We start from the raw sequence: 13,867 nt of genomic DNA on the forward strand, positions 1-13,867 counted from the left end.
ATTTCATCTATTCCATGAGGATAATCATGGAACATGATTTAGACATAACTGTATTAATTAGTATTGTGTTGTACCTGACCGACATGTTCTATTTGGTTGATATTTTTAAAACATTGTTATTTTGCTGTTTTCTTTTCATATTTGGGAGCCAGGAACTTTTTTTTTCAGAATCCAAAAGTTTTGAAGGCCTTTGAAAATCATGGAAGCCTTAGGTACGCCTGGCCCTGAGTGCTAAGTGATGGGGCACAGATGGTTTGCAGCCTCTTACCCCACCCACTCCTAACACCCCATAGAAGGCAGTGTCCAAGGGGATTGGTACAGAGATGGAAGCTCTAGTTGCTCAAAGATAGCTTCGTAGAGCTGTGATTTAAGTCATGCCCAAAAAGATGAGTAGGATTAATAGAGACAGAGGGGAAAGCCTCTAAGCTGAAAACCAAGAGGCTCAATTGCTGACCGGGGTGACTGCCCTGTACAGTGACAACTGCTGTTCTTCACTTCTCCAAGAGACCGGGCTATCCCAGCAGCTGCCACCAGGTGGCAACAAGCCAAGCGGCTGCTCTCCCCTCTGCCTATTGATTTAGGCAGAGGGCCTATTGCATTTTAATGTCATGCAAACAACTCTTACCAAATACCATAATCACATTGATATTTTACTAATTGAAAATTCTTACAGTGGGGTGTACCAACTCCTTTAAAATTAAGCATGAGGTGTATTGTTTACCACAATGGAGAGCTCCATGCTGTCTGGAGATTCAGTGATCCAAGTGGGGAAAAAATATGACATTTAGTAACTGCCTAAGAAAACGTGTTCTGTTTATAATAGCTGGGATTCTGAGGCCTGTATTTAAATAGCATCTGCAAAGAGTTAAATGCACTCCCTGTCTCTGAGAAGCAGGCAAGAATACAGAAGTCAAGAACCAAGTGAATTCTTACACCTGCTCCAACTCTGCTCCCAGCAGTCAGATGGGGAAGAAGTGGTCAGGACCCAAAACAGATTTATGTCTGCCAGGCCTCTGTAGTAATAGTCTCACACACTATCTCATTTAGCCACTGAATCCACACATATCCCTCAGGGATAGATCCCATCAGGCCTATATTAATAGACAAGGAAATAGGCCCAGAGAGGGGAAAGAATTTGCTTAAGACCACAAGGCCAGCACTCCCAGCAAGGTCCTGTGACTCTGGTCCAGGGCACTCTCTCTCTGTCCTGAGAAAGCCATCCACCTCTCCCAAGCCATGGTCCCCTCCAATCCCATTACTCTCAAGCTGCTGTCACTTCTCTTCCCCTACCAAGCTGCCCCTGTCCTTCTCCACCTTACTGCATCTTAGCCTAAATGTGATGAGAAGTGGGCTGAGCTGCCTCTGCCTTGTCCCCTGGGGAAGGCCTCAGGTCCTATAGACCTTGCTTCTCACCAACCCAGGAGAGTCTTGAGCCCCAGGCCCAGAAGTGAGAGCAGAGAAAAAGCTGCTTCCCTCCCAGGAACTGATTCTGTTTTATCCTTAGAGCCTAGCCATGCACATCCTCATGATTTTACAGCTGCAAAAGGAGAAAAAGTGCCTGAGATTTCAACCCACCCTCTATAACATGCTGTAACAAAGGCATCTCAAACTTAACTGATCTGAAATCTTGATTTTACCCTCCAAGGTATTTCTCTGGCATTCTGCCCCAGTGGGAAATGGTAACGCTATTCTTCCATTTTCTTCAGGGTGGAAGTTTTGGAGACACTTTTGGCTCCTTTTTCTCATACTGCACATCCAGTCCATCAGTAAGTCCTTTTAGTACTACTTTTGAAAAAGATCTATAATACAACCACTTCTCCCACCTTCCAGTTACCGGTGCGGTCCAGCCACCATCATCTCTCACCTCAATTACCGCAAGTCTTCCTAACTGGACTCCCTGTTTCCATCCTTGCCCCCTCAGGGCCTCTTGTCAATGCAATTAGAGTCACATCAGTTAGCTCACATCACTCCTCCACTCAGCACTCTCCAGTGCCTTCCCAGCCTCCACAGCTGTAAAAAGGAAATAAGCCCTTGGCTCTGTACTTAGCCAAACCAGTAAAACAGAGGGAACCATGGCCTACCTGTGGCTGTATTCTCTACCAACCAGAGGAGCTGGGCAGGTGACTGAGCACTTGGTCTTACTCTAGAAAAAGTCAAGTGGTCCAATGCTGGATCTTCTGTCGAACTGGGGCTGTGAATGCTGTGAACATGGGCAGAGAGGTGACTCACACATCCCTTTGGCCAACCAGCTACTGAGCATGATGGGCCGTGTATCACAGTTCACCCTGAAGGCCAGATGCCATTTCTGGCGTGGGTGAATTCTCAGTGCTGCATGTCTCAGAGCTGGCTTATTTGGAGGGCCTGTCTTTTTAAAAATTTTCAGTAATATAATAAATATACACAATTCCCTGTTAGCCTCATAGATACATCTGGAGGCAAAAGAGGGAGGATTCACCCAGACTACTATCCCCAGTGAGTGATTAGTTAAGGAAAGTGTGGCCTGGAGAGGCAACTTCTTTTGGGTCACAGATATTTGTCTCAGACCCTGATACCAAAAACTGGGGCCTTTAGTGGGTCATTTATCCTGTCTGAAATCTCTGGTTCTTCTTACAAAAAGAAAAAGAGGAAGAAGATAAGAAAACTTAGAGATGAGTCTGCAGAGCATCTTTGGATTCATAAAGCTCTGAAATCCTGATTCTTCAGTGAGTGTTATTTGATCTATAAATTAGTCTCTGAGTCCCATACGTGCCCTGATGCCCATAGGAGAAGGGTGGCAAGAGGAAACACTAAACCCTTTGCTAAGAACTTTATTTGCACAGAATGTAGGGCCTGAGCACATCTGCCCACATCTGTGTGCTTCTGCCACCCATTCATCCCGCCTGTCACCAGAAAGAGGCAGAAGCAGCAGGGATGAGCAGGCAGCCTCCATCTGCCAAGAACACCTCAGGCAAAAAGGGCTCAAGACCGGGCTTCTCTCCCACCCCTCCCCACACAGAAGCATGTTGCTACATTGTCATCTCAAAGCTTGTGGCCCAGATCCTTGGACCAGAACAATCTGGGCAAGCTGACCTTTGCCTGACTCCTGCCCTGTCTACTGGATCTCACCTGCCCAAGGCCTCCAGATGCAGCTGTGGTTCACACAGCATCCAGCACAGTAGCAGTCAGGGCAGTGGAGAGCAGGGGCCTCTGTAGCACTTCTGCCCTCTCCACCCCACTGGCCCTGCTTCTTTGCAGGCTACAATGCACTTCTTTACAACCAATCCAATAGAAATAGAATTCAGCCAGGCACAGTGGCTCAGGTCTGCAATCCCAACACTTTAGGAGGCCGAGGTGGGAGTATCATTTGAACTCAGAAGTTTGAGACCAGCCTGGGCAACAAGATCTTGTCTCTACAAAAAAGGAAAGAAAAAAAAATTAGCAGGGTTTGGTGGTGCAAACCTATTAGTCCTAGCTACTCAGGAGGCTGAGGCAGGAGGATCGCTTGAGCCCAGGAAGTCAAGGCAGCAGTGGTTTTATTATTATCTTATTATTAATACTTTCTTATTAATGAGATACTTTGCATTCTTTTTTACATCCTCAGTCTTCAAAATCTGGTGTGCATTTGTACCATTTCAAGTGCTCAATAGCCACATGTGGCTAGTGGCTACCATATCTGATATTGCAGATCTAGAATACACATGGAAGTCTATATACAGTTGCAGTTATGATTCTGCTAATGTTAACATGGCTGGTAACATTTTGTTATATTCTCATCTAGTCTTCTCTACATATATTAGTTTTGCAAAGCTGAAGTCATGTTGCTCATGTAACTTTCTATCCTCCTTTTGCTGTTCTGTGCATCTTCCTAAATCATCAAAAGTTACCCACAACCACTGTCTCTAATTATATCAGACTATCCCATCACTTGGATGTGTCATAGTCTTTTTAGCCACTGCCAAAATGTTGGACAGCAACAGTGTTTCAGTAATATAAGTAATACCGAGATGATTATTTTTTGTATCCCTTGTGCTCTTAAGACCTTAATATAAATCTCTCTAGCATTCTAACCATTTTTAACAAAGTGACCTTTAATCAGTCAAACAACTGGCAACAAGTGATTTCTGACTGACAGCTGAGACATCTTATGTTCTCATTACTCACCTTTGACACCTGGTTCTGCAACCTAGGGCAACCACTTCACTTTTCACACCACAGTCGCTCCATTTATAAACTGACTGTATTAGGTGATTTTTAAGGGTCTTTCCAGCCCTAACCTTCAGTGATATTTTTCCCTCACCTCGCATCTAATCGATTAACCTGTCAAGCCAGTTATTATAAGTCATCATAAGCAAGTCATGTCAAAGCCACCACATAAACATTTTAAATTCATCCAAGTCTCCCATTCCCATTCATAGTGCTTTGTTCAGGCCCCCATCATTGCTCACCTAAAGTGGGACAAGAGTACCTAGTGCTGAGAGATTAGATTCTAAAGTTATCATCAGAGTCCCAAATCAAGAATAGGATTAAATGGGCTGGGCTCGGTGCTCATGCCTGTAATCCCAGCATTTTGGGAGGCCGAGGTGAGTGGATCACTTGAGGTCAGGAGTTGGGAGACCAGTCTGGCCAACATGTTGAAACCCCGTCCCTACTAAAAATACAAGAATAGGATTAAATGAGAGGTGTGAGAACACATGGGCCTGGCACGGAGGAGGTGCTCAGTGAATATTTGCTGCATTTGAATCTGAAACCAGCCTCAAGTGACCCACCTGGATCTCATTCCCTAAAAGTTACGGAAGAGGAGTTCACAGTGAAACACTGGAATTGCGAATGCACCCTGCTGCATGCCCTGCCCCAGACACTAGGTGCTGCAGGAAGACAAAGACTTGGCAGCATCCCCTAAAGGGCTGACAGTCTAGAGGAGGAGATAGGAACCCCTGTGCACAAAACAAGCATGCCTCAGGCGGTGTCTTCAATGGAAAGACCAGATGGAGAACAGAACAATTATCTGAGCAAATCAGGCAAGCCTGCTGTTGAGGAAAAGGCTGAAGAAAATTTGTCCTCCTGTTTCCTTTGAGAACCAATGGGTTAGAGCAGCCAGAGGAAGCAAAAGCATTTCAGCTCTAGAAACAGAGTTCTGGTCTGTGCTATATGATCTTAGGCAAACTATGAGGCTGCTTTTTTATCTCAGTATCTTCATCCATGAAATGGAGACAGAGTAATACCAACCTTGCACAAACCTATCCGCCTACTGGATTGAGTTGTGAGGTTGAATAGAACAATTACTTATGGGGAAAACAGTTATTAAATGGGTGATCCAATAGCTAACACAGACAACGGACAATATGCCTCCTAAGAATCTGCTCTGAAAGGAAATGTTTAGTCACCATAAAAAGCATCTGTAATGAACTTTATTTGTTTAATTGTATTTATTTCCCTATTTTTTTTAAATAGAGTTGGGGGGTCTCGTTATGTTGCCCAGGATCGTCTCGAACTCCTGGCCTCAAGTTGCTTCCTGCCTTGGTCTCCCAAAGTGCTGAAATTACAGGCATGAGCCACAGGGCCCGGCCTGCCTTATAAATTATAAAGTTCAGTAAAGGTTGGGTGCGGTGGCTCATGCCTGTAATTTCAGCACTTTGGGAGGCCGAGGTGGGCAGATCACAAGGTCAGGAGTTCAAGACCAGCTTGGCCAAGATGGTGAAACCCCATCTCTACTAAAAATACAAAAAAAAATTAGTCAGGCATGGTGGCTCACACCTATAATCCCAGCTACTCCAGAGGCTGAGGCAGAGAATTGCTTGAACCTGGGAGGTGGAGGTTGCAGTGCGCCGAGTTCACACCACTGCACTCCAGCCCGGGCGACAGAGTGAGACTCTGTCTTAAAAAAAAAAAAAATATTATAAGGCAATTTCATGTGCATTTATTTTGTTTCCAAAACCCTGTCAGTATTATCATTTGCTCCTTTTACACTTAAGGATACTGAGATTGAGAGAGCTTAACCAACTCATTGCAGTTCCCATTGTGAGGTCCAGATTTAAGCTCTCTGACTCCATGGTTCTCACTCTTTCCCCTACACTGTGCTGCCTTCCTATTAAAATCCTTATTACCAAAGCATTAATATTATTAACATAAATATTAATAGTGTTTGTTATATATGTTTCCCTTTGATCAAGGACACTAAAACCTCAAAATAGAAACTGAAAAAAAAAGTCTGACATGCAAGAATAGCAAGCTCACTTTCTCATATTAAGGGAAAGTAGCTGTCCCCATCTGATTTACATTTCATGCCATACAGCAGGAAATATTTAAGTTGACAAATAGGATACTTACAACTGCAACAGATACGTGGCAGTTAGTTTTTAACAATTGTTGCAAATGTGATTTATTTGCTATTATAAAAGGGCATTACTGTGCGAATATGACTCCTGAAATTAGCTTCGGTTTAGCGTTTAGCAAGGGGCCTTGACAGCTTGACCTCTTAATATCCTTATAATGACGCCATTTACATTCAATGCTTACTCAAGTCACTCACTGCTAGATTTGTTTGAGAGGAGTCCACTCTAGGGCAGATGTATTATGTATTTTAACACACAGAGTTGGTGAGCGGGGTAAATACAGGCCTTCTAAGAGGAAAAACTGTTTAATCAAGTCTTCATGAAAATGTGTTAGTTTCCAACTTCCTACAGTGAAAATGCATTATGCTAATTACAGCATACTCCAGAAATACTTCATGTTTTCTCCACAAGACATTTTCATGGCATGTCTTATATTAAACACAAACATGTTCTGATCCTCTGCAACTTTAGTTTTTAATTTCACTGGAGAACTGTTACACAGGATAAGGATTGGCTGGGCCAGGATCAGGGAATGGGAAGAAGGTAGACTTGGAGCCAGGTAGAACTGGATTCAGATCCCAACACCACCACTTCCTAACTCAATGGATTTGGGTACCTCCCTGAACCTCAGTTTCTTCATCTGTGACATAGGGTTGTTATTTTTTGGGCTGCCACAGAGATCCGAGATATTTATGATTCACCCAGCTTCATAAAAACTGCAGGTACTGATACATGGGGCCAGTTGTGTTTTTGTTGCTTGTTTAAAGCTTAAAGGTCACTTTCATGATGCAGCCCTGATTTTATTAGACAAACCCAGTCTGTCCTTTCTTTCTGCTTCAATAGAACTTTGTTCCACCCCATTATTTTATCACATATAAAATTCTATTGTTTAATTGGATATGTATGTATCTGTCTTCACCTTCTTTTTTTTTTTTTTTTTTTTGAGACGGAGTCTCACTCTGCCACCCAGGCTGGAGTGTAGTGGTGTGATCTCGGCTTGCTGAAACCTTTGCCTCCTGGGTTCATGCAATTCTCGTGCCTCAGCCTCCCAAGTATCTGAGATTACAGGCGCATGCCACGATGCCCAGCTAACTTTTGTATTTTTAGTAGAGATGACATTTTGCCATGTTGGCCAGGCTGGTCTCAGGTGATCCTCCCACCTCGGCCTCCCAAAGTGCTGGGATTACAGGTATGAGCCACCGTACCCGGCCTGTCTTCACCTTCTTGATGGCAGGGCCTATGCCTGTTTACCTTTGACTCTCCAGTGACTAGGATGATGATATGCCTTGAACATTGAACTGAGGAGGATTCCAGGGGTGCTTCTGGATTCAGTGTGGGGATGGGAGATGACAAGGGCAATTAAGGTTGATCTGCCACAGGAGAGGGAAGAAGTAACACATGACCTACTTTTATCATTTCCAGTTTAGCACATAGTAGATGCTCAGTAAATATTTGTCAAACGAATTAATGAACATTACTCAGTTACCTAGCAGTTGACATTAACTTATAACTAATGTCTATTTTTTAAAGCATTTTTATTTTTATTGCATCGTTGTATTCTTCTAATAGCACTGTGACACAGCTAAGATAAGGTGTTATCACCAATTGACAAGTGAGAATACTGTGACATTGTAGGACTGGTAAAATAAGATTACCCTTCACTCTCATGAGAAAATGGGGGTAGACCTAAGACTTAGAGGCCAACCATAAGTTTCCCTTAAATATCATATTGAGGTTCCCAGAGGGGCTGTCACTGCTTTTTCCAAAATCAGGGCAAACTGCCCTTTCTCATATTCATCCCTCTTTTCCCCTCTTTCTGCTCTACTGTAGTTCCCCACCCTCCAAAGCTTCTGTCCAGTCTCATTTTCTCAGTAGAAAACCCGGCACTGACGACCTACACTGACCTGCAGGCCACGGGCAGAAAAATCAAAGTCAACATGAGCTTTGCAAGACTCGGCATCTCTGTCAGATTGTCTTGGCCAAGTATTTCCGTAACTTCCCGCAAGAACCTTGAATCTTCTGATTAGAATCAGACTCCACTTCTCAGTTGAACAATGTAGACACAGAAGGAAAAACATCTACTCTATTAAGACACGTGGTCACTGGTTTCACTAGTCTGATGTAGTTTGGTCTGGTTAGGCAGAGGTGGGGCCTTCGCTACTGTCTGCTGATCTCACCCTCACTTTTACGGCTCCTGTTTTAATCAGGTGTGGGCAACGGGCCTTAACCTCGCATATAGTGACCAGCTGGCCCTGACTCAACTCACCTTATACCTAACAAATGGCCATCTGGATTGCAGTTTGAGCACCCTGGAAGTGCCCCGCTTTGTTCCAAAGGAAAGGAAGAAAACCAACCGCATTAGTGCGCTATCAGTGCCGGTAAGCAAGAGGTGCTTCCTGAAGGTTCTCGGTGTTCAGCAACACCCACTGCCTGAGCTCTGTCTAGGAGCCAGGATCTTTGAGTACAGGAAGAAGAAAGCCTCAGACAACTCACTGGACCTGTCTGAGCAGGGTCTGGAAATGCGAATGTGTTGGTCAGAGGAAAGGGAGAAGCCATTCCCAAATAAAGCTGCAATCTGTGGAAATGCGAAAGAGCATGAGGCTCTCCTCTCCTTGTTCCGGGCAGGTACACCTACGCCCATTGCCTCAACTACCAGCTGTTTCACACAAAACCCTTATTGTTCTAGCCCCACTTTCTTTTGTGAGCTTCAGATTCGTGGGTCCAAAATTCTATAGAACATCTCTGCTTCGAATCCTCAGAGTCAAGCTATCCAAAACTGCATCACATTTGTCTTTCTTCCTCCTGTACTTCCTGTTAGTGGATCAGGCCAGAGGCTGATAAGATAACCCCCAGCCCCACATCCAGTCAGCAAGCAGGGCGTGTTGAGTCTAGCTGCCAAAATGCCACTAACATGACCCCTCCTCTCTCTCCACAAAGACAGTGTCTTAGTTTCGGCTTCCGCCATCTCACACCCGTATTCCTCCTAAGATTCCCTGTCCCTGCCTGTGCCCTCACCCTAAACAGACACGGCACCCAAGGTGGCAAGGTGAAAAGCCAGTCTGAGCATGTTGTTCCCCTGTGTGTGATTCTGAATGGACTCCTGTGATCTTCAGGAAAATCCCACTTCCCAGCTTGGTTAAGGAGCCCCATCATGTTCCACCTCTTCCCACAGCTGCCGCCTCCCTTCTCATTGCTAGCTCCATCAGTGAGGGGGCTGGGGCCAGAGTCCTGGGGCTGGCTGCGGGTTACCAACCTCAGCACCCTGAGTAACAAAGGGCATAGCCCCGTGGGGACAGTGGGCGCTTGATTGAAGAGGGTAGGTTGGTCACGGAGAGAGAGAACAAAGGCCAAAGGGACCAGATGCCCTTTGTGCAAGAGTGTATTGGGGACTCTCTGGCCACGGTGCTCTCACAGCTGCCAGAGGGTTTCTTTGGCCTTTCCTTACAACAGTGGGCTTCATACTTTTTTGGAAATGAAGCTCTACTTGAAATCCAAATATGTCAAACAGATAAAAGAGGAACTCTAGTGATTAATGGGACCCAACATGAGTGTCCCACAGATACCTTTTCCAAGTGGTCTCCTGCCTCTCTGTGAACCCCTTTGGGTCCAGGAGACACCTCTGGATTTGAATAACCTTTGTTTGACTCTTCCGAGGATCTCTGCAGTCACCATAAGGAGGGCACCTGATGTCTTGGGGGGCTCAGGCGGCCTCTTCCTTCCCCTCTTCTTCATCCAGTGGTCCAGTCAGGTACCAGGAAGAACCTTGCTCACAAGAATCCCCTTGATCTCGTTCCTTAGTAAGAAGAGAAGCAGAGTTGAGCTGGAGAGGAGAAACAGACCTCTTTTAATTATGACCCAGGACCTTGCTAAGAGGCTTTCAGGTCCAACTCTACCTGTGGCCTCCATCCTCACCAAAGAGACCTGAGAGACCCTATGTTCAGTGCTAGAGGGAGAAACAGCAGTGACACTTGAGCCCTTCTGGCCAGTGAACCTAAGTCTATGCCATTTCTGCAAGAAGCTGGGGGTCAGGTGTGGTGGCTCATGCCTGTAATCCCAGCACTTTGGGGGGCCGAGGCGGGCAGATCATTTGAGCCTAGGAGTTCTAGACCAGCCTAGGCAACATGGCAAAACCCTGTCTCTACAAAAATACAAAAATTAGCCGGGCATGGTGGTGCATGCCTATAATCCTAGCTACTGGGAAGGCTGAGGCAGGAGGATCACTTGAGCCCTGGAGGGCGAGGCTGCAGTGAGTCATGATCATGCCATTGCACTCCAGCCTAGTTGACAGAGTGAGACTCTGTCTCAAAAAATAAAAATAAAAATAAAGCTGGAAGCAGAGTGGTATTCAGCACAAGACTTCCAAAGACAATTGCAGCTTTTAAGTATGTTGCTTCAGAAGGCTATCAGCAGAAGTTGTGCTTTGAATGAGAAGCACTCTCCCATTTTCCCCATGTTGCCTATAGGTTTCATTCCTAGCTATGGGCAACATCCTCCTGTGGTCAACTCTTAAACACTTTTAGGAACCGTATGCACACAAAAGGGAGGCATTATGATCTTCAATAAGGCCAATGCCTCTTCAATCACTGGAGAAAAGCTATGCAGGTTTTCTGGTGTAGGAATAAATTGAAAGTGCTTTTCATTTTAGAAAGATATAAACAGATGTTCCCACCCTTGTGCCACTATGCTTGGGTTGTGCACACACTCTCCTGCGCATGTGTACACACATGATCAGCGATTTTTTTAAAAAGAAGCATGTGCACATGCACACGCGGTACAACTCACAAGCAAATCGAAGCTTCCTGAACAAGTGTGAACAGACTAGGATGCTGTCAAGTTTATGATCAGGCAGTTGACAGCCCCCTTTTAAGACTGAAGGAGAAGGAAATTCACAGATGAAACCACAATGATAATGAGAGCGCATTCAAAACTAATGCCTATAAAATGCTTCCAGTGTAAGCCCTTTTCTTTAATAATATGCTATATAGAAGGAAAGCAAACACCTTCCTGGGCTCTCAGAAGAGCTGTTGGCTCATCTCAGAAACAGGTGGCAGAACTGTCACTCAGACCCATTTAGACCAGGTGAATGGGTTTCTGATTCACTGACCTCCACAAAGAACCACTTGAAGGTGTAAACAAGGCCTGATAAATCCCAGATGTGCATGTTTTAGAACTGAAAAGGAATCGCCTAACAGTGTTTTAACTTTCAATTAATGTTCTGTCCAAATCGGCATCAATCATTACCCTTTTCTGTCAGTTTTTCACTCTTCCTCACTGTTTCTGGACTCTCCATACCATGGTTGGTGAGTGTCCAAAAGGGAACATCTTTGCAAACATCTTAACACAACCCAAGTCATTTATACACATTTTAGCAGCACATGATCTGTAATGAATGATTAAGTAAAACCTTTTGTGTTAAATTATGATGTTAATAATGATTCTGTCTCCTGTAATTTATTATAAATTCTCAAATGCTTCGGGTTTGATTTTGATAGAATGCAACAACAACAGAGTTTATGTGATGACTTTATTTTTAGAACTCCTCCTTTGAAGGCACACATTTCCCTGCTACTGCTGCTACTGTAATTATGTACAAAACCAATCACTCATTAGAGTTAGGATACATTATCTTCTAGACAGATGAGGCTAAATAAGCAACACATTAATAATTCAGAGAGCAGTTCATTATGCATGTGGATGCCTGCTTCGTAACTGAAATAAGAACCTCATCAGCCTCTGCCAACCCTTAAACAATAGTTCCGTGTTATTGCAGCCACATTCCAGTTTACGCTTGTTAAACTGCTACTTGGATTATTTTATCAAACATTCATTTATTTGTGGTCCCTTACTGCCGAGAACAGATTTTGGAAGCTCCTTTTTTAAGTTAATGATTTGAGCAATGGGTGTTATTAATTCTCAGAATATTATAAACATGATTAATTTTCAGGCAGAGATTTATTACATAAGGATTTCAACTATGTCAACTGAAATGCATCACTGTCAAAACAAGTATCATGGCGAAAATAGAATATGTTCCACACTTCAAGTGCTGGTGCTCAGAACTAAATCAATTTAAATTGTGGCTGAAGCAAAATTATATTCTCCAGTGAAAAGGAGTATTTTGAGCTTCCTTTATTTAGCTTGAAGCATTCTTGTTAAATTGTGATTTAAAAAGGTAGTTTAATAAGACTAGACTTCTACAAGAATATTTTGTCTTTTTTTTTTTTTTCCTCCTGTTTTACTAGAAAAGGCTAACCTCTGAAATTCCCACCTATTCCAAATGTGGCCAGTGGACATTTGGAGTGAAGAGTACTGGTCTGGGAGTTAGGGATCATGAGTTCTGATCTTCTCTTCTGGCCTCAGTTTCCTCATTTGTAAAATAAAGGAGGGCTACATGATCCCCAGGGTCACTTGGGGGATTTGATCTTACAGGGCCTATAGAAAGGGACTCTGCACCAAGCCTGGCCCAGGCAGCCTCATGTGTTGCGGATGGCTGAAGGAAGGGACATCTCCTGTACGGGGACACAGGAAGGGCCCATCCCTCTATACCACAGCCTTCGCTTAAAAGGTCTTTTTCTTGCAGGATCTTTTAGAAAGGAGTAATATTGTAACAGGTCATATCCTAAGTTCTCATCAGCCTTTACCTTAGCCATCAGTTACTACTTTCAGCAAGAATCAACTAGAAGTAAATTCTGCAGATACTTACCCAATGCCTATTTTGTGCCAGGCACTCTACTAAGTGCAGAGGATATAAGGGTGAGTAGCAAAGGACACAGAGCCTCCAGTTTACCAAAGGACACAGAGCCTTTACTCCACCCCGCGTACTTTACTAAGTGCTTTCCATGAATCTTTTTGCAGTCCAATATATTAGGCAGGTGCTGTTATTATGCCCATTTTTAGATAGGAAGACAAGGTTAAGAGATGTTAAGCAATTTGTTAAAGGTCAGTAGGCAAGCAAGTAGGGAAGCCAAGATTTAACCTTGGCCTGTGTTTAACTGTGACACATTCCAACCTGCCTTGCATCAGCGGAGGATCAGTGATCCAGCCCCAGAGTGGAGCTTGTGCTCATCCCTAAAGAAGTCCCTTGTTGAGGCCATAGAGAAAGCTCTTCTTTGAAAAGAGGATGTATTTCCCTGTGTGACGAGGTTGTCTCCAGGAATATTGCCATTATCCATTGGCTTCTCGTCTGCTCTGAGCTCAGCCTCAGCTTCTGAGCCTCACACAGAAGCACTAAATGGACCGGATGTTCATAGAGGAGTCTTAGGGTTTTTTTGTTTGTTTGTTTGTTTGTTTGTTTTGAGATGGAGTCTCGCTCTGTCGCCCAGGCTAGAGTGCAGTGGCACGACCTTGGCTCACTGCAAGCTCCACCTCCCGGGTTCACGCCATTCTCCTGCCTCAGCCTCCCGAGTAGCTGGGACCGCAGGCGCCCGCCACCATGCCCAGCTATTTTTTTTGTATTTTTAGTAGAGACGGGGTTTCACCATGTTAGCCAGGATGGTCTCGATCTCCTGACCTCGTGATCCGCCCCCCTTGGCCTCCCAAAGTGCTGGGATTACAGG

At 44.4% G+C, this 13,867-nt stretch overlaps 1 protein-coding gene and 1 long non-coding RNA gene across 11 annotated transcripts in view; one reads left to right on the top strand and one right to left on the bottom strand.

Moving 5' to 3' along the window:
• The window catches only part of IQCH (IQ motif containing H), a 247,541-nt gene that overhangs the window by 203,518 nt on the left and 30,156 nt on the right, over window positions 1-13,867 (top strand). For 5 of the 8 annotated variants that reach the window (XM_054451129.1, XM_054451128.1, XM_054451132.1 and 2 more), the window contains one exon: window positions 8,519-8,689. The exons of the other annotated variants lie outside the window; for them this stretch is intronic. In XM_054451129.1, the coding sequence (XP_054307104.1) occupies window positions 8,519-8,689 (171 nt within the window). The remainder of the gene's footprint in view (window positions 1-8,518; window positions 8,690-13,867) is intronic. 8 annotated transcript variants of the gene reach the window in all.
• Window positions 1-13,867, bottom strand: part of LOC129014121 (uncharacterized) — a 101,424-nt gene that overhangs the window by 37,271 nt on the left and 50,286 nt on the right. The window contains exons 3-5 of one of the 3 annotated variants that reach the window (XR_008494135.2): window positions 9,875-10,104; window positions 3,106-3,389; window positions 2,082-2,200 (exon numbers count right to left, since the gene is read on the bottom strand). This is a non-coding gene — a long non-coding RNA (uncharacterized LOC129014121). Of the gene's footprint in view, window positions 1-1,823; window positions 2,201-3,105; window positions 3,390-9,874; window positions 10,105-13,867 lie in introns of those variants that run through there. The other 2 variants (XR_010123824.1, XR_008494136.2) reach the window with 2 other exon arrangements.

This window comes from Pongo pygmaeus, chromosome 16 (assembly GCF_028885625.2).
Source record: "Pongo pygmaeus isolate AG05252 chromosome 16, NHGRI_mPonPyg2-v2.0_pri, whole genome shotgun sequence".
Classification (NCBI taxonomy): domain Eukaryota; kingdom Metazoa; phylum Chordata; class Mammalia; order Primates; family Hominidae; genus Pongo; species Pongo pygmaeus.